Genomic DNA, 27,941 nt, shown 5'->3' with positions numbered 1-27,941 from the left:
CTACAGCAACAACTCAGGACAGCAGGTTTAGGAGTTCAACTACGTTGAGCCAAAGAAATGCACAGCCCAGAAAGGAACCAAGTCATTTATTGGTAATGGCACATCAAAGTCAACAGTAAACTTACACCACACACGGGAAAGGAGACTGTCTGCCCAAAGCTGCCCACAGAAAGGACATGGGAAACAGCAGCTGCTTAGGTATGGAGCAGAGATAATCCCACTGCTCTCTGCTGCCTGCTTTATCAGATCAGGCTGCTGAAAGTTCTCTTTCTTTCCAGGCAGCAGTGATGCATGTTTAGCTGTTTCCCTAAAACAGTATCTACAAGCGAGGAGGGATGGGACTGTTGTTCTGAACACGGAACGTTCCTTTGGATGCTGCTTGAGCCAATGGCTGAGGTAGATGGGGTTATGTTTCCCCAGATACAGAGTCCCCATTTGCATTTCTGACCTAAAAAACAGGTTTATATGAATGGTGCTTCACTTCTACAAGCAGAAGGAGATGTACCCAGAGATGCAGCTGTTGGACAAACAGTAACACCAAAGAAAAGGGAAGAGAAAAGTGGACAATGTAAGGTAACACCACGGTGCAGCTGGTGACTTCAAAACAGAACCAGAAACCAGCAGGAACAAAACACTGACTCTGTAATTAGGTGGCAGATTAAACCAGATTAAACTAAAAGCAGTAGGCTCTCTTTGCTCCAAGACAAAGGATGCCATATATTTAGTCAAAGTGTTTGGAGTCCTTAGGAAATACATTCCACAGAACTGAGAGAAGGTTGTCGGTGTCCCGTGGGGGTGACCCGAGAGAGCGGAGGTGCGTGGGGCAGCCTGTGCAGCGGGCAGGTCCGACTCAGGGCACGGGGAAGGAGGGATGGCCCCAGTGGTAAAGGAAACACATTTGCAAGTAAACTGAGCAAGAAGAGTTGTCAGACTGCTGGTAGGAAAACAGGCTGTGCAGCAGAAGGCACTGAGGTCTCTGTAGGCACTGCACAAGTGAGGTCAGCAGAGAATTTTTTTTGCTCCCAATAAATTAGGAAGGTTTCAAGAGTCCTTATTTTGTGCTTAAGCAGAAGTGAATTACCCTGTGGCATTATTCTTCCAGTTTAGCAAGATTAGAGCAGCTCCTTCAATCTGCACTGGTTATCCAGCAGCCTTCGGACCCATCTAACCGTGACTTTCAGTGCTGAGATTCTGTTCTGTATCCACAGCTTTAGTCTGTCGTCAGTACGGGTCTTCCTCATCCGTGTCCTAAACAGGGAGCATGGAGAGACAATTTGCCACTAGGTAGGAAGATGTGAACCTACGTACGAGTTCCACAAGGTGTGGAGGCTGCTGGGCCCCTGACAGGAGCCAGAACACTTTCCTGACCGCTGCTGGGCTGGAATAAGCCACAGGACTCGCACCCCTATGAACACTTGTTTGATTGACTGCAGACACCCAGACAGATTGCCACTGCATAACCAACCTGTGAAGTGTGGTCTAAGAGAAGCAGCAGCTAAAGTGCAAGCAAAAGATGAACCGTAGGATGCAGCCAGCTATCTTTTTCAAAGCAGCACCAGTCCCTACAGACAAGGTCTGGAGCAGCACAAGCTGTTGTTTTTCAGCTGTGACCAACCACAGCCTTTCAGAGCCTTGTGTCTATTCTTTTAACCACAGTGATTGTTTCACAGCATCCCCACAACCCAGCTCTGCAGCTCCTCACTTGAAACAAACTCAAACCTCACAGCTCCAGAAGGGACACTCCACTACCTCTGCAGCCATTTTTAAGCCCAAACTGCTTTCTCTGGCTTTGCAGTTTCAGCTATTGAGTAACACATTAAGCACATTACAGAAGCCTCAAAACTAGAGACTCATTAAAGTGAGTGGGACGGGATGTCCAGAGGCAGAGTAAGGTAAATGTGGCAATATCAGAAAGCCAGGTATCAAACAGATGACAGAATATTCAATGTGAAAGCAGCAGGATTATATATAGCATTCAAAAGTGCCTTCTCTCAGAGGCTCAGAAGTCATTTCACCATTTTTAATGCTCCAACTGCCTGGTTGCATTTGTCTCACTGAACTGAGCCTCCCATCCTCCCCACTCTGCCCACCTACAGCAAGGCAGTGGTTCCTCCCTGCTCTCCAGCACAGCACTTGCTGCTCTCTGCACCTCTCAAAACTCTCTTTCCCAATACTGTTTCACTGTAACTGCTGGGTCTTCTGCAGAATTGTAAAGATGCCATCTGTGCCTTGTAGAATTGCTCAGTTTTTATTCTGTGTCTGCTACAGTGTAGAAACGATTGGCACATCCCCGTCCCAACGTGCATTTAGCGCATCTAACGCACCACTGGCATTAGAATACAGTGAATGGAGAGCTAGAATACAATGAACCAAGCAACACACGTTCAAATCCTCTTTAACATGCTTCCTGATCACATATACAAGATGTAAAGGTGTGTCTGAGGAAAGTTTGCTCTGCAGTACACGGGGAAGAAATGCAAAACGCTCTCAAATTAGGCGTATTAGTGAGCTTTGGAATGTGCCACACTCCTGGCTGTGGCTGCTGATGCCAGCACGCAGAAGTTAGAGGCACATTTTACCAAACAAGTACAGCAGGTGACAAAAACATTCAGTACTTCCAAAACATCTGATTAGCACAAGCTTGGGAGTGAACCAGCAGGATTAGAAGACAACCACCACTTCACAAAACAAAGCAAACAAAAAGCCAGAGACAAACAGACCACAGGGGTTTAGCAGCATTCTGTTGTGATGAAAACAGCCTGAGCAGGCAGATCTCCAGAAAAGAGGCAAGGCTGCACCCCTTTGCAAGAGACACAGTGGACTGAGGCATCAGTGCTTCCATTCCCCACCACAGTACTGCCAATCCCAAAATGGTTTTGCAGAGCCTTTAAAGAGCCTACACAGCACAGCAGCCAACTCTTCACCTTCTGAATTTTCATCCTAGACTGTCAGCTTTGATTTCAATACAGTCACATGGCAAATCAAGTTGGTCCCTGTCGAGACCACTTCCCCTACGAGTCACGCAACACCACCGGCAGTTCTCAGCCCCCACAGCCCAGATGGGGGAAACACTAGGCAGCGCAAGCCTAGGCCATCTGGGACACTTCCTCCACGTCCAGGGGGGTTAGGACTAGCTCTACCTGCTGCTTTTAGCACCTCCTCTGAGCATCAAAGTCAACAAAACCACTGATAAAGCCCCAGCTTTCACTTACCACGCAGGCCAGACACCAGTTTTTGAGCTTCCCCAAGCAGCCATCTGCCTCTGCACGCTCAGGCCTGCAGGAAAAGCATTGGGTTAGGTTGGACCTTCCCCCCAAACCTGTGCTACTGTCTGCTATGGACTGGGAATTCCAGTGCTGCCACACTGAACTGAACTTTGGCTCCGCACAGCAAACCCCAAGCGAATAAAGCTTGCCAGCTCCCTTGTTTGGAAGGCAGGTATCACTCTTAGTGCCAGGAAGAATAGCACAAGGGTTGCTATCTGCCTGCAGATCTTACACAATTGACCACAACACTGTATTAAAGCCCCGTTTTGCAAGACCATGTGGAGGAACACTCTGCAAGGAGCCGTGGCATCACCTCCCCATCCTCACACTGAACCCTTCCACAACAGATTCCTCTCCGGTTTAGAAGGGAATGCAGTCTCCAAGGCTTCAGTGCGTGGCATCCCTTCTCAGGCCATCACAGGGGAACCACCTGGTAGCGTTTGGTTTGTTTGGCTGTTATGGATATATCGTGCCAAAATGCAACACATAAAGCCAACATCAGCAACGTGTCGTGCTGCTTGACGCCGAAATAAATGCCCTTGGGGAAGTGAAAGACTCTCCAACCCTAAACTGCTTCGGTTCCTCACACGACCGACAGAAAAAGGGGATGTGGAGCACTCAGCTTGGGCTCCAACACAGGGATTTTCCAAAGCTTTCTGACCACTGCCTAAACTGCACTCACAGGGAAGTGGAGTTCAGTGACTGAAGTGCAGCCCCTGAGAGCTGCGTAACAGAGGTCAGCCGAGGAACCCTGTCAACAGGCCAAAGGAAAAACCCAGGCTTTAGGCTGCAGCCAGAACTTACTCATCAGACACTTCGATGGAGGATTTCTTACAGCCAGATTTTGTTTTCTCCTTGATGGCTCTGAATTTCCTTCCCATCCTCACCAGCAGCACAATGACCACAAGGATGGAAGGGAGAAACACTAAAATGGACAGCAGCGACGCCGAAGTCAGCTGGAAGAAAAGGCCTGCAGGAGAGACAAAAAGCAGCCCAGCTCTACCACCAGCAAAATCTGGCCTCAGGTGTCTGTGCCAGACCTTCACCCAGGACACAGGGTGTCAGCCTCTGCACAGGAAGCACAGAGCTGGCAGGTCTGAAACAGCTTGTGGCTGGATCTGTAGGATTCCTGTCACAGGTCCAACGCTGAAGGGTGCTTTATATGCAAAAACTACAGAGGAATGCAGGTCACAACACAGGCCTATTGGCACATGAGCTGCAAATTGAGGGCAGTTGTCACAGCAGGGCACGAGGGAGGTACTGCTCACACTCAGTGCTTGTGACCTGACGTTTTCAGACCTGCATTTCCTAAATGTTTCCTTGTTCTACTGCTGCAATATGTGGAGACCAGAACCCCTGAGCCAATGCACACACTTCATTTCTTTTACCATCACAGCTTCCTCTGCTCCTTCCTGCCCCAATAACTCAACAGCTCCACGTATGTAGCTCAGATAGAAGGGTTAACAAGGAATTCTAACCCGGAGCTCCAGGGAACCCATTTGAGCCGTGATGTGTGATGCTGGCAAACCTCAAGAGGCGAGGCCCTGCAGTGGGAATGGAGGCTTACCCCTCTCAGTAACCACCAGCGTGGTCTGGGGGATGTTGTGGTACACGTCCGGAGGGTTCTTCACGCTGCAGATGAACGTCCCGTTGTCACTCACTGCTGGGTTTTGGATAGCGATGGAAGCATCGCCCTTGGCAACGTTCCCCACCCAGGATATCCTGTCTTTGAACTTGCCCACTGATGTGGGGTACGGGACAGACTGGTAATGAAAGATCTAGACAAAGAAAAGAAGTGTTCCACTCAAACGCTCCTCTAGGAAAGCAAACTGAGCTGGACTTAGCAGACCTCACTTCATACAACCCACCACCCTTCTGTTCCAGATACAAGTTCAAACTCTCTGGCAGCAGAAGTCATGGACACTCCCCCAAGATGTGCATGTTCTGTTTCCACCTTGAGACTTTCAGTGGGCTTTCAGGCTTATGTATTTATGCTTTGATTTCAAAGTGGTGTCAACAAACCAGCAAGGGGCAGCCCATAAACCTTAGAGGCTGCCATCACCACTGAATCCAGACTGTCATTGCACACATCTTCTTGCCACTCAAAGGTACATCAGCAGCACTGCACAAAAGAACTATAGACAGAGCTCGCTTCAAGAAAGCTACCACAAACACTTTATCCTGTCACAGCTGCAGTGAGCAATACAGCACTTGTGTCAAACTCCAGTTTCCCTGTTTGGTCATCATTATGCCATTCTGCATTTATATAGACTATTTTTTTACCCAAACAACACTAAAGCAGCTTCAGTGGAAAAGAAGGTGACAATGAGAGCCTCAGACTCCAAAGTGATAAAGCAGCACAGAAAGGCAAATGGAAAAAACATCACTGGATTTTGACCGTGACTCAAGGTCTGGTCAGTCTCCACTAGAAAAAGAGTCCCTGTTCCACTTACTGACTCCATCTGGCCACCACTGAGGGGCTGGTACGTCCAGTCTACCGTCAGGCTCTCACTGATGGGGGAACTGGATGTGAATGAGCATCTCAGCGACACTTGCTCACCGATGAAAGCTCGCACTTTAGGACTGGCTCTAATCTCCAGGGAAAGAGCGCTGCAGACACCTGCCAGAACAAGCAGAAACGACAAGGATTAGTTTGTTATCTGTGAGACGTGGGAGCGATGGTGTCCCAAAGGGATCGATGCATGCACAGGTCAACCACAGTCCAAAGACTGAAACTCAGCAATCACTGCCTCTGTAAAGAGGAGCAGACCACTTCCCCAACCTGATCTCTGTGGGATCAGAACCAGTCCAAATTGTTTATCTGGAAAACACCACCAAAGCTGCCAGGTATTGAGTTGTGGAGATAAACAGCTGAGAAACTAAATCAGCTGGTTCTCTGAAGACTTGCAAAGTGCCAACTTTAGACTACTCCAAGGTACTTCTAGCTCTGCCTGTCTTGCCCTATAGTGACAGAGCCAGTGAACTGCATGTGCATAGAGTCACCCTGCAGCAGCAAGTACTCTTACTACTCGTTTTTGAGTGTGCAACCACTTCTGCCTCATTTTCCTGCTGTAGTGCTCCAGACAGGGACGAGGCCAGCCTGCCTTGCACTCAGCAAGAGCATCCTTTCAGTCCCCCCTTTCACGAATCCCCTGCCCCTGTCTTAAGAAGCTCTGTCACGGCGTTACCCTGCAGGAAGGTCTGCCCTGGCTGCTCTGCTGTGCAGGCTCCGACGGAGCAGGCACGGATTGCTACTCAGATTTGCCAGTCCCATTGCGGGTCTCTGGGGCTGCGCCTCCGATCCGCGGCCACCACTGTAAAACACGGGGGGTCCCGCTAACACCCCCTTTCGCTACCAGCCGAAAGCCCCGACATTTCGAGCGCAGCTCACTAGACCTGAGAGGCGGCACAAAGGTACCCGCGGCGGGACGGAGCTCTGCAGCTGCCCGCCGTGCCCCGCACCAGCCGCCCCCAGCTCCGGAACGGCCCCTCCCGCGGCCTCCGCGCCCACAGCCCCCACCGCACGCCCGGGTCCTTCCCCCCCGCCGCTCCGGCAGCCCCCGCAGCCGGCTCGCCCCGTTACCGAGCAGAAGCAGAGTCCCCCGCGGCAGGAGGAGCGGGCGGCCGGCCGCCGCCTCGCCGCGCCTCATCCCGGCCGCGCTCAGGGCCGCAACATGGCGGCTCACCTGAGGGAGCGCAGGTGAGGGCGGGGCGGCCGCAAGATGGCGGCGGCGCTCCTCACACCTGGGCCGGGCGGAGGCGGAGCGGGGCCGCGGCAGCGCCGCTCACCTGGAGCCCCCGGACGGCCCCTGCCCGAGCTTCGGTACGCTCCGGAGCGGAATGCCCTCCGGCTGGACGGGCCCGGGCTGCGGCGGGCCGCGCCGCCCCCGCCTCACAGCACCACGCCAGCGCTGCGCTCCACCAGGTACATTTATTTAACGTTCGTGGTCCCGTACGAAGCTACACAAACAGATAATGCGGCCAGCACATTGCATCATACAGACAGCGGCGAAGCGGGGAGGTTGGCGTTTGGAGTGGGTGCTGGTTAAGGGCTGTAACAGCTCGGCCCTGGCAAAGAGCTGGGGCCTCAGGTGGCTTACAGAGGTCAGACAGATGGAAGCACGGGGTCTGGGCTAAGGAAGCACATCAAACACAGAGGCAAGGTGGGCTGGTGGGCACCGGGGCGATAAACAGCACCCAAAGAGACAGGGGTGCTGGTGGTGGAAGGCCAATACCACGCTGGCAGCCATGGAATGACTACCCCGGCCCACAGCGGCGGGACAGGCGCAGCACGGCTTCAGGGCAGACCCGGGAGCCGGACTCCAGCAGCCCCTGCCAGCCAAAGATTTGGGGTGCCTAAGACTTGTGGCAATGCTGCTGAGCAGGGGAAAGCAGCACAGTGTGTGGCTCCATTGTACGTGGGGCAAGGCCAAGGGACATATGGCAGAGCAGGAGGGGGAAAAGGAGAGCGGCCGCAGCACAGGGCCGGGCACTGCACAGCAGCAGGCAGGGGCTTCAGCTGCCATATGTACAATGACTACTGAAACTGCAAGAGAGCAATATGAAACACAGCCCCCAGTAAACATTATCCCTAGTAACAGCGTTCCCCAACTGTAATACTTCCCAGTTAAAGTAGCAAAGAGCTTTACAGTGTAGCAAGTGGCTGCTGCTGCTCTCGTCCCTCACACAGTCCTGCTGTTATGGTGTCAAAGAGGATTCTGAGGGAGGAAAAATAGGGCACCTTGCAATTTTTAAGGTCCATGAGCAGGTCTGCTCACACATTTTGAAAGACTCTGTTCAGTCAGCCACTGTGGCAGTTTGTTCAAGTCTTTGGGCATTTTTCCATCTTCAGAGGAGCTTTCTACACATTGTGCAGGTGTGAAGATTCAAAACAGTTCCTTGTTTGTGGGAGTTCCTCCCCCTTTGCCTCACTGACTGAAGGAAATTCACAACTTCACGTCATTCTCATCCATTGCAAGAATTTCAGGTTGAGCAGGGATACCACGCTTGCAGCGTGAGGCATCTGTAGTTCAGCTTTGTTCAAACATCCCAAATTACAAGCTTTCACCAGCTGCTTTACAAGTACCTAAAAAGAAAAATTACAAGAAAAACAAAGAAGATTCATTACTCAGGGTTACTGTCAAACCCAAAAATACTAGAGGCAACTGCTGACCTCAGAAACTGAGTGGGTAAGAATTAAGCTGAAACGTTTCAGCAAAGCCAGCAAATCTGAAAACAGTCTCAACCTTCCTGCAGCAATTGAAAACCAATGCAGATTAAATCAATCAAAAAGCAGATTCAAAACTGGTGAAAAGAAATGAATCCATTGCTGTTTATCCACAAAGCAGGCAGGTCACAGAAAGCAGCAACAGCAGCTCTCCTGACAATGATCCTCAGTATTTTTGGTAGAGAAATCTCTTCTGGCTGCCCTGCCTCTTCAGTCGTCTGACTCTCTGAAGGCTCCTTAAGATCAAAGTGTGACTGTGGTCTCAGTTGTTTGTGTTTATGGCTACCACGACCACAGATGTGAAATGCCCCCAAGACTGTCTTAGGAAATCTGCAGCAACTGCTGAGACGTTCATTAGAGAATGAGGGGATACCTGTGTCGTATACACCAAACACCTCTAGTCTTCTAATGGAATGGCTTCCTTTTCTTTAACCTTCAGTTTCTCCTTTTCTCTGCTGTTATAAAACAGAAAAAGAAAGGAAAAGAGTGCAAATGAGTGTCAGATATTCTGAGCAGCAGAGTCACCTGAGTTACACATAACATATGAAAGAAGTTTATATGATGATAAGCACACGACATGCATGGTGACCAGTGTCTGGTCGTGGGGGAAAGAACAGTGTGATCACTTGCCAACAACCACCACAGCTGGCAGTTCCTCTGAGTGAGGAGCCACTGTCAAGGGCGAGAGCAAAATGAGGACTCCAAAGCTTGTTCATCCTGGGGCTCTGTTCTGACAGCAAGTAAGCAGCCAATTACTGCTAATTGTGCTGGCAGTTTTGCATTGTAGATGCTTAGTCTAGGGCCCGAGCCAATGATTCAGAATAGCTTTAAAGTTATATCTGACAAGCTTTCCCAGCAGCCTTTCTCTCTCCCCTGTCCTTACAGTTCAGTGTCTGCCGCCTTGAGCCTCTTCTCTTGTGCTTTCTTCCGCCGGTGACGACAGACAATCACAACTGTCACCACGATGATCATCAGGACACAGGCAGACCCAATGGCCACCGCCAGGAAGTGGACTTCTGAGAAGTGCACTGCAGGGAGACAGAGAAACAAACGAGAGGGCTGTCAGCATGAGGCAGGCAGCCTGCATCCCCGAATAAAACCTTTCCTCGGGCTTCTTTCCCCCTCGTATCCATGAGCCACCCTCCTGCTTTCTCTTGATCATCGTTTCTCTTTGATAGGTTTTCCCAAGTCTGGAGGAAGACCTGCCGATGCTTCGCAGTGCCTACGTTCCCAGGAGCTCCGGGGGGGGGGTTTCTTGGCCTCTCACCTTTCTGCACAACTCTGAGGCGCACTTCACCAATTTTGCCATCGACATCTGGGGGGTTCTTCACCTGGCAGGTGAACGTCCCGTTGTCAGTGGGCTGCAGGTTCCAGATGATGATGGAAACGTCATTGCGCTCGATATTCCCATCCCAGGTGACTCGCTCCTTAAAGCGTCCAGCAGACAGCTTGTAGGGCTCCTTCAGGTAATAAAACACCTACAGGAAAGGGAGGAAGCCATCATTCCCACACACTGTGAGGTCTTTGTGACAGGAGCAGCCCGTGACAGCGGGGCTGTACTGGCTGAGACACGTGGCCTAATCTGCAGAGAGCTGCGTTGATGCAGTTGCTCTCGGCTGAACTGGGGCCCGGTGCCTTTCAGTCACCAGGCTGAGCCAGCACTAGGCCTTGTCTGGGCAAGTGTGCATCAGTGACACAGAGCATAAAAGCCTCACTTACTGGCTCATGAGCGCTCAGGTCCTCGGGCTGGAAGTTCCAGGTCACAGACAGCTGCTGGCTGATAGGGCTGCTGCTGGAAAAGGTGCATCTTAACCGAAGGTTAGTGCCATTCACAGCATCCACCTCCTTGGAAGTGTGAACTTCCACGGCTGCCACAGGCCACAGTGCTGCAGGGAAAACAGCAGAGGTTAGAGGGGAAGAAAACTCCTGTCTGAGAGCAAGCTTATCACGTTTCCTTATCTGCATTTAGTCTACAGGGGAGCTTGCCTTATCTCCCTCAATCAATGTTTAACAGGCAGTCACAGGCACAGTGATGTGATTACTGAGGGAGGGGATCCTGTCTATGCAGAACCCAGGAGATCCCCCAGATCCTTTGTGCATTTTGTGTTGCACAGTGCTGGGTTAATCTCTGTATCTTTGTGGTTCCACATTAAAAGCCTTACAGGTCAGATAACTGGCTGAGAAAGGAATAGCAAAAAGGACTTGCCTAAAGAGACTACAGGCTTTGTTTTAGGGGAAACGTCTCTCTTCAGGCATGAGCAAACTTGACATTCAGGAGGTGCAATGCTGTTGGAAATGCCACCCCTCCTTAAATATTCACTTGCTCCTGACTGGCACTAACAATACTATGTAACTTTTCATGTGTTTGTCCTGTTCACAAGTGATTACACTCTGCTGCACTCAAGTCCCCAAGCACATTTCTTCAGCCTTTCAAGTAAGACTGGAACTTCCCTTCATACACCTGTATATACACTTGTCAGCCCGAGTGTCTTGCACACCATGCTGAAAACTGCAATCACTGATGTAAGAAATGCCTGTTAGAAGGTTAATAAGCCATCTGGACAACTACAGTCAAATGTAGCCAGGCTGAGGAACTCAACAGGAAATTCTTAAGGTAAATCTGCTACCATTTGTTTATCAAACAAACATCCTCTGCTACCCAAACCACCACAGCTGCTGCTTCAAAAATAGGTTATGCATCGCTAACTCGAAGCTATCCCAAAAGAGACCATCAGCAAGACAGCAGTGAGTCAGGGGAAACACAAAAAAGAGGAAACCCCAGAGGTTGCTGAAGGTGCCCCTCAGGCTCAAGCTCCAGCTCTCTGCTGGCTTGCCCAGCCGTCCCAGACTGAGTTCAGTCACCCTGGCATATGGGTGCTGCCAAAACGCTGCACGTCCCTGCTTTTCCTCCTTCAGCTCTCTGAGATGGGGGTTAGTTTCCACAGAGCAGCACTGCTGAGCTGAAGGTCTTGCTGCTACTGAAAGGGAAAATCCTCCCTGTTCTGGACCATGTGCCCTCATTAGGTTCCTCTGACCCAGCTCAAAAAGAAAATGCTAGTAATTTGATGGAAGATTAACTGAACCCACCCCAGCGCGAGACAAGGGAAAAAAGCTTATCTGGGGTTGTAAAATACGGCTTTGTAACAAAGACAACTGATGCATTTCCTGTCTGTGATAATAATTTGTTACCAAAGACTTCCTTGCCTTGCACAAAATGAAATGCCAAAACACTGAAGGTGTTAACGTTTGAAGAATACTTTGTTGGCAGAGATCAGGTTTCTCCTCCAAAGATTTGGGGACAGATTGTTTCATTTTAAACTCTTTTAAAAGAACAACGGTGGGAAATAAGTTTCAATTGCTTATTGTAAGATGGGCTTCTGAGCATATCCTTTGCAGATGCCTTTGGGAAAGGTGTGAGGCCATGGGGTTCTTGCATTGCAGCTGCATTGATAGAAACCACTGGGAAAATCAAGCCAGTCTATTGTCAGCCTGGAGTTGCAGTTGCATAAAGAATCTAAGCCCAGTGCTGCTTAACAATCTCTGATTGTCTAGGAACAAAGACAGCGGAAAAAAACCGTCTAGGAGTAAAGTCCAGGTTCCTGGCAGGAGAGGAAAAGATGTGTAACTGGAGCTCAGAATGAGATCAGTGTTCTTCTTCCGCTTGAGCACACCTAAACCTGTTTGTCAGAGAAACTCGAGCACTTGGTGTCGCTTGCAGCCAGCCCCGGACCAAAGGAATCGCAGCAACCGTCCACGACAGTACCCGGGACTTCTACGAAGTCGCTGCCTTAACGAGGACGGTAATTAAGGGATCAGAAGAGGAAAGTCAAGATGGCAGTCAGGCCAGAGCGCAGCAGGTTTCCTTACCTCGGAGCTGTAGCCCCAGGAGGAGCACAGCACCCAGCCAGCTGGGGCCGCGCATCGGGAAGACAAGTCCGTGCTCCGCAGGTTGAGCGGCACCTGAACCAGAAATTCGGTCTGTGTTCTTGATAACCAGATGAAAGAGGAGTTTCTCAAAGCCTTCCCAGCACAGCAGAGCAAATTCCCTTCAGCTTGGCCTGCGAGGCAAACTCCTTTCTGCTTGAGTCAGAGAGCACTCCCTGCCCTCACCCTGAAAGGCGAGGTGCGGCCAGCACAGCTCAGGGCTGTACAGAAAAGAGAGAGATTTTCAAGGTGAGATGAACTTCTTCTGCCTCCCATATTCCTTTGCTCTTTGGTGTTGCAATCATTCCTCCTCCCAGCTTCCATCTGAAACCACTCCCCTCCGTGGGAGGTAATTTTGCTCCTAAAAGAAAGTTTGCCTGAAGGTGTTTAGTGACAACCTGAAGGAATTAACAACTATTTGTTTGACAAAAACCTGCAAGCACTCAAAAAAAAAGCAACCCAAAACAGACAGTCTGTGGGGACACACATCCAGAAGGATCCTGAAACACAGGCGCCTAGGGTGCAATGAAGTGAGCGTGAGAATCTGACGTGGCTGCAGCCATTGTGCAGAAGAACCCTTGGGAAAGCCAGACTATGCTGGTCCAGCAAGAGTCCCAGGGCACAGCAGGGAAACCTTCTGTGCTTAAGTAGCAGCCCAAGGTTCAAGAGAAACTCAGTGCAACACAAAATATTGTCCTGGCACATGGCAGCTGTGAGAGCAGGGAGCTGAGTCCTGCACGTGTGTTGGCAAAATAAGGATGTTTGCATTCAAAGACCATAAATCACTTTAAGAGCAGGAGCTGCTGCTGGCTGTGGCTGTGTTTGTATTTGGTCTGTGCTCTATTTACAAGAAGCCATCCCAGGTTAAGTGTGTTTGTTGTGACCGATGGTACTTTGCAGTGGTGCCACGGCAGGGACTGGGAGGGGAGGATGCCCTCACCTCTGGGTGCCTGGAAGGGCTGCCTTCAACCCAGAGCTACAGAGCGGAGCAATGGCACCTTGTGCTGTGCCCTGATGCAGGCTCTGACTGGGAACAAAGCCCCACGCAGCTGCTCACTCACTCACCCACCATGGTGGGATGGGGAAGAGAAAACACAAGAAAGGGCCTTGGGGACTGAGACATGAACAGGGAGGGCTCCCCCCACAACCATGGTCACAAACAAAACAGACTCAACCCACTACCCATAATGACAAGAAACCAAACAAAACACTGTAGAATGATGAGAACATTACTGCTGGGCAATTAAAACCATCCTCCCACCAGCCCTCCACTCAGCAACCTTCTTGCTCCCCATTTCTCTACCTCCTCCCCGCTACCCCAGCAGTGCAGGGGGACAGGTAATGGCTGTTATTGTCAGTTTATCACCGATAATGTCTGCCACTCCTTCCTCCTCCTCCTGGAGCACTCCCCTCGTCCCTCCTTTGCTCCAGCTTGAGGTCCCTCCTAGGAGGGACAGTCCTCCACAAACCTCTTGCAGTCAGTTTGCTGCTGCCTCCTAATGTCATCTTTCTGCATAACAGCGCTGTCTCAGCCTCAGGCAGCCCATGCAGGGTCCAGTAGGACAAGGGTGTTTCTTGCTGGAACAGCCTTTTGGCCACCCTGGCCGTGTGCCAAGCCTGTGGCTCGCACCAACACCACCCTGGAGTAACACACAGGGCTGGGATGAGGTGCTGTTTACAGACTTGCAGACTTTTACTAACCTTCAGCATCTTGGTTAAAAATGTGCCCACCCCAACTGCTAAGAGAGAACTATGTCCCTGACACCCTTAGTAGTAACATAAATTTGCTCATTTTTCCTCCTGAAACAGAAGGTAGTAAAAGAAAGGTCTGACAGGTAACAATCGGTGAACTATTAAGAATTGAATTAAAGGCCCACAGTGTTGAGGTCAGTGAGAGCAGCGGTGTGCAAGCAGGGAAAGGCAGGAGCCCCATCTAGTGGGACCAGAGCACTGGTCTGGGCAGCTAACCCAGGGAAGCCATCCCAAAAGAGCTGCAGCAAAGGCTGCAGACAGGCAGGGGTGCTGGAGCACGGGGTCTGGGCACGGAAGGATGGTGCAGGCTTTCGGGGTGCATTTGCTACACCATGTGCCCTTCTGCTTTTAGCAACTCGTGGGACAGAGGCATGCTCTGAACAGCCTTAGCCTTCCCCTCAGCACTTACCATGGGCTGCTAGACTGGGAAGAAGGCAGATATCAAGGTGATGCAAAGAAATAAAGATGATTTTGTGGTGGGTACCATTTGTAACATGGGTACGAAGGCTGCACAGCACGTCATCGAGGGCCTGTCTGGAGGGCAGCGCTTGAACTTCAGAGACACTTTGCTTTGAAATGTTGTTAGACAGGTCCCGACAGCAAGTGGCATCCAGGCTCATGTACCTCTCCTGCTGCTCCTGGGGCAGTTGGAACAGGTCTCCTGAGAGGCGAACGGGGCCGGTGCAGAGCAGCCACCCCACAGAGCAGCCACCCCTCGTTGTCAGTGACGTGGGCTGAAGACGTTTGAGCCTCCGCACTTCCTGGCCCGGGCTCACTTCAGCAGCCACGTTCCCTGTGCCTGGCCTGCTGCAGCTGGCACTGGAAACGCGTCTCCCCAGCACTGCTCGGTCCGTTGCCACACACAGTTCTGGGAAAACAGCCTGAGCCTCTCTTCTTGTAAATGGAACTTGCAAAGCTGATGTGTTCTTTCTTCTCTGGCAGCCGGCCTCCGTGATGCCCATCTGAGGAGAGCGAGATGAGTTGGAACGGCAGGATGAGGTCGGAGCTGTCCTTGCCTCTGCTGGGCCTCCTGCTCTGTGTGGGTGAGTACAGCTGGCTGGAGCCCACCGGGACCTGCCCAGGGCTGCTGAGGAGAGAGCATGGGGCTGTGAGTGGCTTTGCAGCAGTGTGAACTAAAAGGCTCTGGAAATTCACTTTTAGTGGTTTATGCTTTACTCGCTCACTTTTCTTAAACCATTTTCTGCTTATGAGTTAAAATCTTCAGCTCAGATTTAGAGCAATCCCATGGGAGTGGCAGCAACTCCCATCTTCAAGGCTGGAACTGACCAGGCTAGAAAATTGGTTTAGGATGGAGTGCAGAGGATCTGTAAATACTACAACGAAGCTGGTAACTGTGAGAGATAAGTTTGTAAGAAAAGATCATAAGATTACAGCTACTGTGCCAATAGCTGCAAATACCAGCTGCTGGTCTTTGAGCAGACTGAAAACATTCAGTTTAGCAACAGCTGCTGCTGTTTCAAATTTAAATTCAACTTATATAGAGAAAAAAATATCAGATCCCCTTCTCTCCAGCCAAGTCCCACTTCTGGGGAATTTCAAATCTACAATGTTGCTGCAAGTAGCTCCTACTGTAAAGCAGGAAAGGCAACAGCAACGAGCACATGAACACAGCTCATTCCTTCATTTACCTCTCTCGCTTTCTGTCAACATCTTTAAATTGCAAGTCAGATTCAGACCTCCTAAAAACTGCTCCTGGAATACTCCAGCTCTAGACACTTCAAGGAGCTACCAAGAGAGAAAATTCACATAGATAAATAGCTTTACAGCATTAACTCTGGCACGATCCTCCAGGGAGTACACTCCTGCAGAGGACAGTGGTTCTTACTGCAGAAACCAGGCATGGTTGTCCAGCAGTCTTTGGTCCACAATGAGGCAAAATTGCTGGGTGAGCAGCTTGCTGTAAGCCCTTTTTCTAAACTGGGTCTGGAAGTTTCCATTCTGCGTTAGTTCGGGTTAAAAATGGCTTCTAAAGGAAAAGGCTTCATTTCAAAACAACATCCTGTCTCAGCTAACAGAATGTTTCTAATGCCTTTAACGGAGATGTAGGCGTAGAAACATCTCTTTCAAGCAGCTGAATTCAGAGAGGATAGGCTTCCAGTAGGAAAGGTGTCTGATGGCAACAGCTATATTACTTACCTCTTACTATGCTTTCTTTTGCAGTTGGCACAGCAGCTCAGCAGGGTAAGTGTCTTATCAGCATTCTTGAGTATTCACTACCATCAAAAGACCAACTGTGTCTTACAAGTGAGGGCTAAAAGTCAAATAGAAATAGTTGGATTTTGCAGGTATTGTGGGACAGGAACATCTTCCTGTGCACTGATTGTTACTGTGTTACTGATTGCATTGCCCTAGTGAATTTCCCTAGTGACCCCTGAGCAAGGGTAGGGCAGGCATTTCCCAACAGCTACAAGCAGTAAAAGTCATTAACACTTCCTATTCTCTCCTTTACAGATGAGACCGAAGCACAGGGGGGTAAGTGTATTTTACCAGTATTGTTAACTGTTTAACATGATATAAAGGCTACAGATGCCTCACAGGTGAGGACTGAAAAGCAGATGGAAATTCCTGAATTCAAGCAGTGTTTTAGGAGGAAAGGATTTCCTTGCTACTGTAAACACCAATCAGAAATATCAGCTGTGCCAAGTTGCACCTAATTGCTGTCAGTGCCTCCAGGCAGGGTGGGCCATTTGCAGGGACCAGCAAGGCTTTGAATAATTAGAGCCCTGAGGGGCAGGTGGCCAGGCTGTCTGACACAGCCAAACACTCTGGGGTAGTATTTTGCTCTGTTGGGTGTTGCAGAGAACCAGTGGGAAAAGCTAAAGGAAAGCGTGCAGGCAGAGGGCACATACAGAGGGAATTTGCACTTCACCATGAAATCGAAGGTTTTGTAGAGCAATCTGCCATGGTGGGATCAAGGGTGGGCAGGAAACACTGCTCAGAAGCTGTTGGTAATGCTGCTTTCCCTTCTTGTCCCATCTTCCCATAAAGACTTCGTGGTGGAGATTTCTGGAACCACGGTGACAATCACATGTCCCTTGACTGACGAGAGCATAACCTGGCAGGTAACTGGGATAAAGGCAGACACCAAGGAGAGGAAGTACGTTATAGAGGACCACAACAGCTCTCCTACCAACATCAGTTGCTCCTCTGGTAATAGGAAGCATGAAATGTACCTGAATGCCAGAGGTGAGTGGAAAAGTAGTTGGGCTATGGGCTGCAAAGAGAGTGTCCATCTCTGAGCTCCTTCACCTCTCCTGCTGGCAGTGTGTGCAAACTGTGAGGAGCTGGATACCTTGGCAGTGACAGGGATCATCACTGCAGATCTTCTCATCACCTTTGGGGTGCTGATTCTGGTCTATTACTTCAGCAAAGACAGGAAGGGGAGAGCGAGCAGTAGCACCGGCAGCCGGCCACGAGGTAAGAGCCACTGTGGGCCTCCCTGCTCTCCATGGTGTGTGCTAAGCACTAAACTAAACCCTTGTCCCTGCTGAGCTTGCAGCCTTGCCAAGCAGTGCTGCTGCTGGCCCACCTGTGCCTGTGGGCTGCCCTCTGGCCCCAGGCTGGGGATGGCTGGTGCCACAGGCTTCCTGCCCAGGGCAAACGGCTTCAGAGGCTGCTGCGCTCTGGGTCCCTGCCGGAGCAAACTACAAAGCCAGTGCTCAGCTCAGGAGCCTGGCTGCTGCCTCAGGCAAAGACCAACAATCAGATCCACAGGCACAACACGTGATTAGACATTGGGGGCTGATGTAAACTATAAATCAGTGCATGTCAACTGTAACACAGTACATGTTATCCTGGGGTCAGCCTTGTGAGAGTCCCTCATGCTGTGCTATACCAGTCATCACCCAGGATGACTTCTCTTTGGTGCAGGTCAGAAGATGCAGCGTCCTCCCCCGGTTCCAAACCCAGACTATGAGGTAAGGAGTACCTGCATTTTTCCATCTCTCTTTGCTGGCTGGGGAGGGGTAGCCAAAGCTGACTTACCTTTTCTGCTCTCTGATGAAGCACCAGTTGACCTCTGATCTTTCCCAGGAGCAGAGGTAAAAGGTTTCCAGGGTGTAGTCGCTCCTGGCAGTGCTGCCACAGGCAGTGGGGAGCAGCAAGGCAGCTTCCTGCACACGCTCCCACAGCAGCACACCTGCTCTCTCTGGTGGTTTTCCCCACAGTTTGTGTGGACTGAGACCCTACCATTGTTTGAGGGTGTGCCAGTGAGGATTCCCACACTAACCTCTCTCCTGTTCCTACAGCCCATCCGGAAAGGCCAGCGGGAGGTCTATGCAGGCCTGGAGTCCAGGGGCTTCTGAAGTTGCCAGGCTGGCAAATGGGCACAGAGGGGCTCAGTGCTTCTGCTCACCTCCATCCTGGGTCTCTGGAGGCCTGCTGAGGCCCAGCCTTCTGGGGTAAGGCAGGAGGCTTCACAGGACAGGCACCCTCTGCCATCCCTGTCCCACCCTGAGGCCTTCCTTCGGCCTTCAGATGGACTTCAGGGAAAAGAAACAAGCAAGCACATTGTTAAGAGAAGTTTTCCTTCTCATTAAAGGGCTGCAGCCTCACTCGTAGGTCCTGGCCTCCTTTCCCCCCACACTTCTCTCTCTGCTCCAGTTGCATGCTCTGGTTTCCCCTCTCACTTCATTTCCACCCTGAGCACTTTTCCTCGCTCCTTCTGCCTCCCTGGGTAGCCAGTGGGCAACAGGCAGGTCCTTCTCAGAGGGACTGGCCTCTGATCTTGTCTCTCTCTCATGTTCATAGCCTATCTTGGCTTTCCTACCCACCATTGTAATTAAAGGAGCAGAGACAGTTCAAACATTAAAACCAAAATGGGACATTTTAATGCATTGAATGAAAATGTTTCCATCCAAGCAGCTTTCTATGAAAAGGAAAAATGCTCCTGCCAGTACAGAGAGCACCAGTGCATCCCCCAGCCCTTCCCTAGAGACACAGATCTGGGCTGGTGTGCCAGCCTAGCCTAGGACGAGCACATTTCTTTGAGCGTGGTGTACAAGTTCACTTGCTGACAGAGTTTCATTTTCCAGAGCTTTTGCTCATAGTGGTTCTTATGACTTGTCCTCTGCTGCTGCCCTTTCTCTCCCTATTTCAGCTCCATTACGTAGCCCTGCCTGGGTGGTAGCAGAGGGATGGCAGGCTGCTTTGCCATTGGGAAAGATCCAGCCTAACTGTAACAAATACGTTGAAAAGCTGGGGAGGTTTCTGCTCTAACACTGGCTGCTCAAGCCACAGTTCTGTTGCTCTGCAAAGCAAGAGCTTTGAAGAAAGGAAACAGCAGCTCTGGGGGTGGTTTCAGGCCTGAGTTTCAGCACAGGGAGACTGACACCCAGCGAGTCTCATGCTCCAGATTGCTATGCTTACCCTGCAGGATGTGGTTTGAAAGGTTTACCCTACAAGGTGCTAAACATGTAGGAGAGAGATTGCAAGATACACAGAGCACTCACCCCAGCAGCTCTAAAGCACCCTGGGCTGAGTGTCAACCTCTGCAGAACAGCACTGCCCCAGCACTGCTTGCTCAGCCTGGCCATACAGCCCATGGCCAGGATTGAGGTGTGAGTAGTTCAGGCTATACAAGGTTGAACTGTTCTCTCAAGCTGCACCTCGCTGCTTCTGCCACCATTTTTATGGGGCCACATAGTATGCCCAGTGTGTGTAACAAATAAGTAGCTGGAGCCCTCACCTTCCAAGTCTTTGTGCCTCAGGTGCTGAGGTGGAGTTCATCTGTCACCCACCTGCTCTGGAGCATGGGAGATGCCAGCTGTGCTGGGCGAGGGCCTGGCAATTGGTGGCAGGAGGGTGGCAGCACCCTCCTGTTCCCTTACCTTACTGTGCACCTCAGGATCCCCTTCATACAGCATATGAAGTTGGACTTGGCAGTAGTGAGGTATCAGATCAGAGTAGCCATGGGCTTTGTGCCCAGCACAAACATCCAAGCAGGAAAGGCTCTGTTCTATATTCTGCTGCCTTTCACCTCCTCGCACCCAACTCCAAATCATCACCTTGGCTGCCCTTTCTGCTGCTGAGGGGATGGCCAAGTACATGCTCCCTACACTCACCCTCTCCATGGATGCAAGCTCCACTGGGAAGGTTGGGAACTGGGCTTCTAGCAGCATCACCCCATCCACCTCTGCCTAGCTCCAGCTGTCCCCAGGGCACAGGAAACACTCTGGGCCTGTCCTAACACAGGCTTCTTCCTCAGCCAAAGAGGTTCTGCTCTGAGATGCTGTTGGCTGAGTCAGCCTGGCTAACCAAAACCCCCTCAGCTGGGGAGGTCTCTAACCTGTTAACCATCACTAGGCAAGCAACAGGGACAAATGCCAGGTTGCTGTCAGACAGTCATGTTTTTTTAGCTGGTTTTGCTCCAAACCCTGATGGGGAAGAGATGTGGGAAGCCATCATGGTGATGATGAGTAAAGGAGCAGCTGGCAGCTTCCCTTCTGATACAGTGGCCAGAAATGCCACCACAATTGGCCTCCAACTGCCCAGTGAAGCTCTCATCCTGGGGAAGAGCAGGAATGGTTCTGTACCTGCAGGGTACAGAGCACTGGGGCAGCCTGAAGGAAAATGGGCCCCAAGGGGAGGTGCTGTGCAAAGGTACCCAGATACAAGACAGATTCATGCATTTTGGTCAAGTGATGTTTATTTTGTGTGGCTATTCCATCAGTGCCTGCAACACCAACACTGTCAGTGCCCCACACCTCATCTGTGACCCCTCTCCCCCTGGGAGCCACCAACCTCCCTTGTACCTGTCAGCTGCTGCTGCTGCTTCTAAACGGTGGCAAACAGGTTGCTGGAGACGCTGCTCCTGTTCTCCTGGTCGTCATCTCCCATCAAGGCCCGCTCCGTGCGGGGGGCGGGGCAGCGCTGTAGGGAGAAGCTCCAGCCACCGGCCTCGGCAGTGCATTGCCCCGGGGCGGGCCGGGAGCACGGGGGCGGGCCGGTGCCGAGTTCCGGGGGCGGGCCCGTACCGGCGGCGGCTCAGACCCTCCGGGGGCTCAGCAGGGACCCTCCCGGAGCTCGGCGGGGACTCACCGGGACCCTCCGGCGGCGGCTCAGCGGGAACGCAGCTGGGGCTCAGCGGGACCCTCCGGCGGCGGCTCAGCGGGAACGCAGCTGGGGCTCAGCAGGACCCTCCGGCGGCGGCTCAGCGGGAACGCAGCTGGGGCTCAGCGGGACCCTCCGGCGGCGGCTCAGCGGGAACGCAGCTGGGGCTCAGCGGGACCCTCCGGCGGCGGCTCAGCGGGGACCTTCCCGGGGCTCAGCGGGACTCACCGGCGGCGGCTCGGCGAGGACCCTCCGGGGGCTCACCAGGACCCTCCGGCGGCAGCTCAGCGGGAACGCAGCTGGGGCTCAGCGGGACTCACCGGTGGTGGCACAGCGAGGACCCTTCGGGGCTCGGCGGGGACTCACCGGGACTCTCCGGCGGCGGCTCAGCGGGAACGCAGCTGGGACTCACCGGCAGCGGCTCAGACCCTGTGGGGGCTCAGCGGGGACCTTCCCGGGACCCTCCGGCGGCGGCTTAGCGGGACTCACCGGGGGTGGCACAGCGGGGACCCTCCCGGGGCTCGGCGGGGACTTACCGGGGCTCAGCGGGGACCCACCGGCGGCGGCACAGCGAGGACCCTCCCGGGGCTCAGCGGGACTCACCGGCGGCGGCTCGGCAGGGACCCTCCCGGGGCTCAGCGGGACTCACCGGCGGCGGCTCGGCAGGGACCCTCCCGGGGCTCCGCGGGACTCACCGGCGGCGGCTCGGCAGGGACCCTCCCGGGGCTCCGCGGGACTCACCGGCGGCGGCTCGGCAGGGACCCTCCCGGGGCTCCGCGGGACTCACCGGCGGCGGCTCGGCAGGGACCCTCCCGGGGCTCCGCGGGACTCACCGGCGGCGGCTCGGCAGGGACCCTCCCGGGGCTCAGCGGGGACTTACCGGGGCTCGGCGGGGCCTCACCGGCAGCGGCTCAGACCCTCCGGGGACTCAGCGGGGACCTCCCCGGATCCTCCGGCGGCGGCTCGGCGGGGACCCTCCCGGGGCTCGGCGGGGACCTTCCCGGGATCCTCCGGCGGCGGCACAGCGGAACCTTCTGGTAGCTCAGCGGGTGCGCATCGGTACGTCCCATTAAGATGACGTCAGCGGCGCGAGCCGGAAAGCGGCCGGGGCGGCGGAGCTTTTAAAGGGCGGCGGTGGGCGGGGCTGGCGGCGGCGGCAGCGGCCCCTGGCGGCGCGGAGGAACAACCACACCGCAGCGGGCACGGGCACGGCCGGCGCATGCGCACGGAGGTACCGGCACCGCGCGGGCACCGGGAGGCGGCCGCGGGCAGCGGCGCGGGCAGCGGGGTGCGGGCACGGGGATGCGGGCACGGGCCCCAGGATGCAGGCACGGGGATGCGGGCGCGGGGATGTGGGCAAGGGGATGCGGGTACGGGGATGCGGGTACGGGGATGCGGGTACGGGCACCGGGATGCAGGTGCGGGCGCGGGGATACGGGCACGGGGATGCAGGTGCGGGCACGGGGATGCAGGTACGGGCACCGGGATGCAGGTGCGGGCGCGGGGATGCGGGCGCGGGGATACGGGCACCGGGATGCAGGTGCGGGCACGGGGGTGCGGGCACCGGGATGTGGTTACGGGCACCGGGATGCAGGTGCGGGCGCGGGGATGCGGGCGCGGGGATGCAGGTACGGGCACCGGGATGCAGGTGCGGGCGCGGGGATGCGGGCGCGGGGATACGGGCACCGGGATGCAGGTGCGGGCGCGGGGATATGGGTACGGGGATACAGGTACGGGCATGGGAATGCAGGCACTGGGATGTGGGCACAGGGATGCGGGTACGGGCACCAGGATGCAGGCACCAGGATGTGGGTACGGGGATGCAGGTATGGGCACTGGGATGCAGGTGCGGGCGCGGGGATGCGGGCGCGGGGATATAGGCATGGGGATGCAGGTGCAGGCGCGGGGATGGGGGCGCGGGGATGCGGGCACCGGGATGCGGGCACGGGGATGCAGGTACGGGCACCGGGATGCAGGTGGGGGCGCGGGGATGCGGGTGCGGGGGTACGGGGATGCAGGTACGGGCATGGGGATGCAGGCACCAGGATGTGGGCATGGGGATGCAGGTATGGGCACCGGGATGCAGGTGCAGGCGCGGGGATGCAGGCACAGGGATACGGGGATGCAGGTATGGGCACTGGGATGCAGGCACCGGGATGTGGGCATGGGGATGTGGGTACGGGCACTGGGATGCAGGTGCGGGTGCAGGGATACGGGCACCAGGATGCAGGTGCAGGCACCGGGATGTGGGTATGGGGATGTGGGTACGGGCACTGGGATGCAGGTGCGGGTGCAGGGATACGGGCACTGGGATGCAGGTGCAGGTACTGGGATGTGGGCACAGGGATGTGGGTACGGGCACCAGGATGCAGGTGCGGGCGCGGGGATGCGGGCGCGGGGATACAGGCATGGGGATGCAGGTACGGGCATGGGGATGCAGGCACGGGGATGCGGGCACCGGGATGTGGACATGGGGATGCGGGTACGGGCACCGGGATGCAGGTGCGGGCGGGGGATGGGGGCGTGGGGATACAGGCACAGGGATGCAGGTATGGGCACCGGGATGCGGGCACCGGGATGTGGACATGGGGATGCGGGTACGGGCACTGGGATGCAGGTGCGGGCGCGGGGATACGGGCACTGGGAGGCGGCTGCGGGCAACAGCATGGGCACTGGGATACAGGCACTGGGATGCAGGCGCGGGCACCGGGATGTGGGCACGGGGATGTGGGTACAGGTACTGGGATACAGGTGTGGGGATACGGGCACCGGGAGGCGGCCGTGGGCAACGGTGCGGGCACTGGGATACAGGCACTGGGATGCAGGTGCGGGCACCGGGATACGGGCACAGGGATGCGGGTGCAGGCATGGGGATGTGGGCACGGGGATGCGGGCGCGGGGATACAGGCACGGGGATGCGGGCACGGGGATGCGGGCACGGGGATGCGGGTACGGGCACCGGGATGCAGGTGCGGGCGGGGGATGGGGGCGTGGGGATGGGGGCGCGGGGATACAGGCATGGGGATGCAGGTATGGGCACTGGGATGCGGGCACCGGGATGTGGGCATGGGGATGCGGGTATGGGCACTGGGATGCAGGTGCGGGGATACAGGCACCGGGAAGTGGCCGCGGGCAACGGCACGGGCACCGGGATACAGGTACTGGGATGCAGGCGCGGGCACCGGGATGCGGGCATGGGGATGCGGGTGCGGGCACGGGGATGTGGGCACGGGGATGTGGGTACGGGAGCATGGGGACGTGGAGGCGGCCGCAGGCACGGGAGCACGTGGCCGGGGCCAGCGAGGTGGCCATGGGAATGGGAATGGGGTGTGGGGATGTGTGTACGGGCACAGGGATGGGGTTGGGCCCAGTGAGGCTGCTGTGGGAACCAGTACAGGGACGGGGATGTGGGTACGGGTATGGGGGTGGCAGGGCTGCCACAGGAACTAGCATGGGGGCACAGGGATGGGGATGCAGCTATGGGTTAGGGCTGGTGAGGCTGCTACAGGAATGGGGAGGTGGCTACAGGAATGGCCACGGGGGCACGGGGATGCAGGTGCAGGCACGGACACAGGGCCACAGGCACAGGGATGCGGGGACGAGGGCAGCGAGGCTGCCACGGGAACTGGCATGGGGGCACCAGGATGGGGATGCAGCCATGGGCACAGGGGTATGGGGCTGGGGCTGGCAAGGCTGCTCTGGGAATGGGCACAGGGATGCAGGTATGTGGCAGGGTGACTACAGGGGTGGAGAGCTGGGGACAGGGACAGGGAGGTGGCTGCAGGAATGGCCACAGGGCTACAGGTATGGGCACAGGGATGTGGGAATGGTCACAGACACAGGGGCACAGGCATGGGGGTACAGAAACAGGCATGGGAATGCAGGAATGGGTGTGGGCACAGGGGCACAGGCACAGGGGCACTGGGATGGGTACAGGCACAGGGATGCAGGGATGGGGATGCAAGAATGGGTGTGGACACAGGGGCACAGAAATGGGCACAGGGACATGGCTACCAGGATGGGCATGGGGGCACAGGCTCAGGTGTACAAGAACAAACATGGGTTGTTCTAGGTGAGCTGTCAAGGACCTTTCTAACTGTCAGTGTTCTGTGATTTACAGGGACATGAGTGAAGACGTGACTATACAGTGGCAGGACACAGCCAGTGTCATAACCGGCCCTGCAGCCAGTGCTGCAGACACACCTGCTGCCTGATGTGCAAATGTCAAGCTGCAGTCACCTAGTTGCTGATTAGATAATTGCAGCCATAATTGGTTCTTTGTTATGCAAATGAATACAATTCATTTGCATATGCAAATGACCTGTTTGCAGCTGCATAGACATGTTTAAACACTAATGAATAACTAATTAATTAATTCAGTAATTTTATTGGGGTGGGGGGGAAGGGCCAGGCAGATCTGGCTGGAGCTGTTGTCATAATTAGGTAATTAATTGTTATTAGCTTGTTGTCACACAAGACTGCTGAAAATTTGCATATGTAAATAAAAAAACCTTAATAATTGTAAATAAATAAATAAATGATTTTCAAGTTAATTGTTTTCTTATTTTGTAATTCTCTGTGTACTCTTAAGCCTGTGCTGGGGGAAGAGGAGAGGAATAGCGAGGGATGCTGTTGTTATCAGGGGTAAAGAAGAGGGAAAACAAGAAGAAAAAGAACTGGGTTTTTTTTGGGGGGGGGGGGCAATAAGGGGGTTAGGCAGTGCTTAGGGAAGAGGAACAGTGCAATATGCAAAATAGCATGCAAATAACGCTATTGTCACAGCTTATTGTCATGCAAATCACTCTGATTCTCATTTGCATATGTAAACAACCTATTTACATGCAAAGGGAGGCGGGGTGGGCGTGGAGGAGTGGGGAAAAAGATATGAACAAGACAAACAGTGGCCTATTTTTAATTTATTAACATGCTGGTTTTTGGTGGGGGGTGGTAAAGTGGGGCAGGGGCTGGGGACTGTGTGTGGGGGGGATGGAAAGGATAAGAAAAAGCTCGATTTACAGTGCCTGTTTTTGTACTGTTTTGCCCTGAGTTACAGTGACCTGTTCCAGTACTGTCCTGTTTTACACTGGCTCGTAGTGACCTGTTTCATTAATGTAACGTTTTATAGTGACCTGTTCCGTTAACACCCCGTTTTATACTGACTTGCACTGACCTGTTTCGTTAATGTCTTCCCTCTCGGGGGGTGGGGGGGGGTTAAGGGGGGGGAGGGGGGGTACGGGCAGCGCGATATGCAAATGAGATGCAAATGAGATGCAAATGAGATGCAAATGAGATGCAAATGAGATGCAAATGAGATGCAAATTGGCGAGCCTCATTTGCATGTGTAAATACCCTGATTGCAGTTGTATAAAGGTACTAAAATCGTAATACTTTTATTTATGTGCATAGTTCTATGTATGGCGGCGGAGTGGGGGCAGGGGAGGGGTGAGTGGGCGGTGCATCGGGGACCAGAGGGTGGGGAAGTGCTATGGGGGCTGCAGTGTGGTGAGTGGTTTGGGGGGGGGGGGGGGGGGGGGAGGGGGGCTTGTGGCTGCGGCCAGGAAGGAGCTGGGTCAGTGGGGGGAGAAAGGTGATCTAAGGAGGGGGGCGGGGAGAGGGCGGAGTTTGGCGCGGGAGAAGGTTTCAATCCGGCTGGCGTTTGGGGAGGGGGGAGTTGGTGGCAGTGGGGCTCGTATCATTGGGGCTCGGGGCAGAGGAGTGCAGGGATGGGGGTAGAAGTGGGGCTGGACGAGCAGTGAGGCTGGTGCGGGGCAGTGGAGCCGGTCGGAGGGGGCGTGGGGCTGCGATGGATGGGAGTGGGGGGTATGGAGCTGGTTTGAGTTGATATGGGGCTAGAACTGGGGTCAGGGGATAATCAGGAGACCACAGCCCTGACAGGATCCAGCGGGGAGTTTGTGTGTCCCAGGGTGGCTGTGCATCCCCCTCCACCCCAGAGGAGACCCCTTGCCCTGCCCCAGACGCCCCGTCAGCTGTGCGACAGAAACACACACTGCAGAGCCGTTTGGGAAGGTTTTTAATGAACAGCTTTAATCGTTCCTTGTTATCAAAGAACCACTTTGCAATAGCAACACCACAGAGAAGCGCTGCCGGGGCGGGGGCCGGGGGCTCAGCCCCGCGCAGGGAGGCAGGGAGGAGGGTGGGCTACGGCACTGCTGGCGCTGGAGCCCCCGAGCAGCTCAGGCTGAGCCGGTCCCGGCAGAGGCTAAGCATGGAGTGCTGCTGCAGCTGCTGCAGCTCCCGCAGCTCCCGCAGCTCCCGCAGCTCCCGCAGCTCCTGCAGCTCCCTGGCGCTGGCCGCCGGCGTCTGCACCTCGAAGGTCATGTCGAAGCGGCTGCAGTCCACTCGGTAGGCGCCTTTCTCCAGGGACATCAGGGCTCGAAGCGGTATCCCCAGAGGATCTCGTCCTCCGTGTAGGAGGTGCGGGCTTGGCACGTCATTCCTGCGGCGAGGCCGTGGCTGAGCTGGCGCCGCCTACGGGCAGAGCTCCCGGCCACAGGCACCGGCGAGCTGCTGCTAACGAGGGCTCGCAGCCCCCCGCTCACACCTTGCCGGGGGCCCGAGGTTGGCCCCGGGGTTTTTCTTGCCAGGGACTCTAAGGGAGCTGTTCACCCTGGCCCCAACACCTTCCCCCCCGACCGAGTCATCTGTGGCTTCCACAACGCCCCCGAGTGCAGCAACACCCG

At 54.5% G+C, this 27,941-nt stretch overlaps 3 protein-coding genes across 6 annotated transcripts; 1 reads left to right on the top strand and 2 right to left on the bottom strand.

Annotated features, from left to right (window-relative positions):
• Positions 1-69: 69 nt before the first annotated feature.
• Positions 70-6,945, bottom strand: MPZL3 (myelin protein zero like 3). Its single transcript, XM_062013992.1, has 6 exons — positions 6,850-6,945; positions 5,720-5,886; positions 4,834-5,044; positions 4,071-4,236; positions 3,213-3,276; positions 70-1,248 (listed from the first exon to the last, which is right to left on the bottom strand). Exons 1-6 carry the CDS (start codon positions 6,914-6,916, stop codon positions 1,222-1,224), a joined length of 702 nt encoding a protein of 233 aa, XP_061869976.1. The 5' UTR covers positions 6,917-6,945; the 3' UTR covers positions 70-1,221.
• MPZL2 (myelin protein zero like 2) lies at positions 5,834-22,315 on the bottom strand. 3 transcript variants are annotated; one of them, XR_009820317.1, is made up of 15 exons: positions 21,229-22,315; positions 20,943-21,060; positions 18,545-18,671; positions 18,175-18,374; positions 17,364-17,551; positions 17,060-17,256; positions 16,327-16,441; positions 14,579-15,256; positions 12,361-12,638; positions 10,213-10,379; positions 9,761-9,971; positions 9,377-9,521; positions 8,867-8,948; positions 8,008-8,352; positions 5,834-5,886 (listed from the first exon to the last, which is right to left on the bottom strand). XR_009820317.1 is itself a non-coding variant. In XM_062013993.1 (14 exons), the coding sequence occupies exons 9-13, from the start codon at positions 12,413-12,415 to the stop codon at positions 8,891-8,893; spliced, it is 636 nt and encodes a 211-aa protein (XP_061869977.1). In that variant the 5' UTR covers positions 12,416-12,638; positions 14,579-15,256; positions 16,327-16,441; positions 17,060-17,256; positions 17,364-17,551; positions 18,175-18,374; positions 18,545-18,671; positions 20,943-21,060; positions 21,229-22,315; the 3' UTR covers positions 7,179-8,352; positions 8,867-8,890. The 3 variants fall into 3 exon arrangements, 2 of the variants coding, with proteins under 2 accessions (XP_061869977.1, XP_061869978.1); XM_062013993.1 differs by lacking the exon at positions 5,834-5,886 and having other exon boundaries at positions 7,179-8,352; XM_062013994.1 differs by lacking the exon at positions 5,834-5,886 and having other exon boundaries at positions 7,179-8,352; positions 8,867-8,945.
• Positions 14,939-18,749, top strand: LOC104551755 (T-cell surface glycoprotein CD3 epsilon chain). 2 transcript variants are annotated; one of them, XM_062013995.1, is made up of 8 exons: positions 14,939-15,017; positions 15,112-15,212; positions 16,351-16,371; positions 16,642-16,662; positions 17,179-17,376; positions 17,455-17,607; positions 18,061-18,107; positions 18,438-18,749. In XM_062013995.1, exons 2-8 carry the CDS (start codon positions 15,146-15,148, stop codon positions 18,492-18,494), a joined length of 564 nt encoding a protein of 187 aa, XP_061869979.1. In that variant the 5' UTR covers positions 14,939-15,017; positions 15,112-15,145; the 3' UTR covers positions 18,495-18,749. The 2 variants fall into 2 exon arrangements, with proteins under 2 accessions (XP_061869979.1, XP_010195441.2); XM_010197139.2 differs by having other exon boundaries at positions 14,985-15,212.
• Positions 22,316-27,941: the final 5,626 nt, after the last annotated feature.

Source organism: Colius striatus, chromosome 23 (genome assembly GCF_028858725.1).
Source record: "Colius striatus isolate bColStr4 chromosome 23, bColStr4.1.hap1, whole genome shotgun sequence".
NCBI classification, from domain to species: domain Eukaryota; kingdom Metazoa; phylum Chordata; class Aves; order Coliiformes; family Coliidae; genus Colius; species Colius striatus.
The sequence above is the reverse complement of the archived record's forward strand: the minus strand, read 5'-3'. Positions and strand labels throughout refer to the sequence as shown.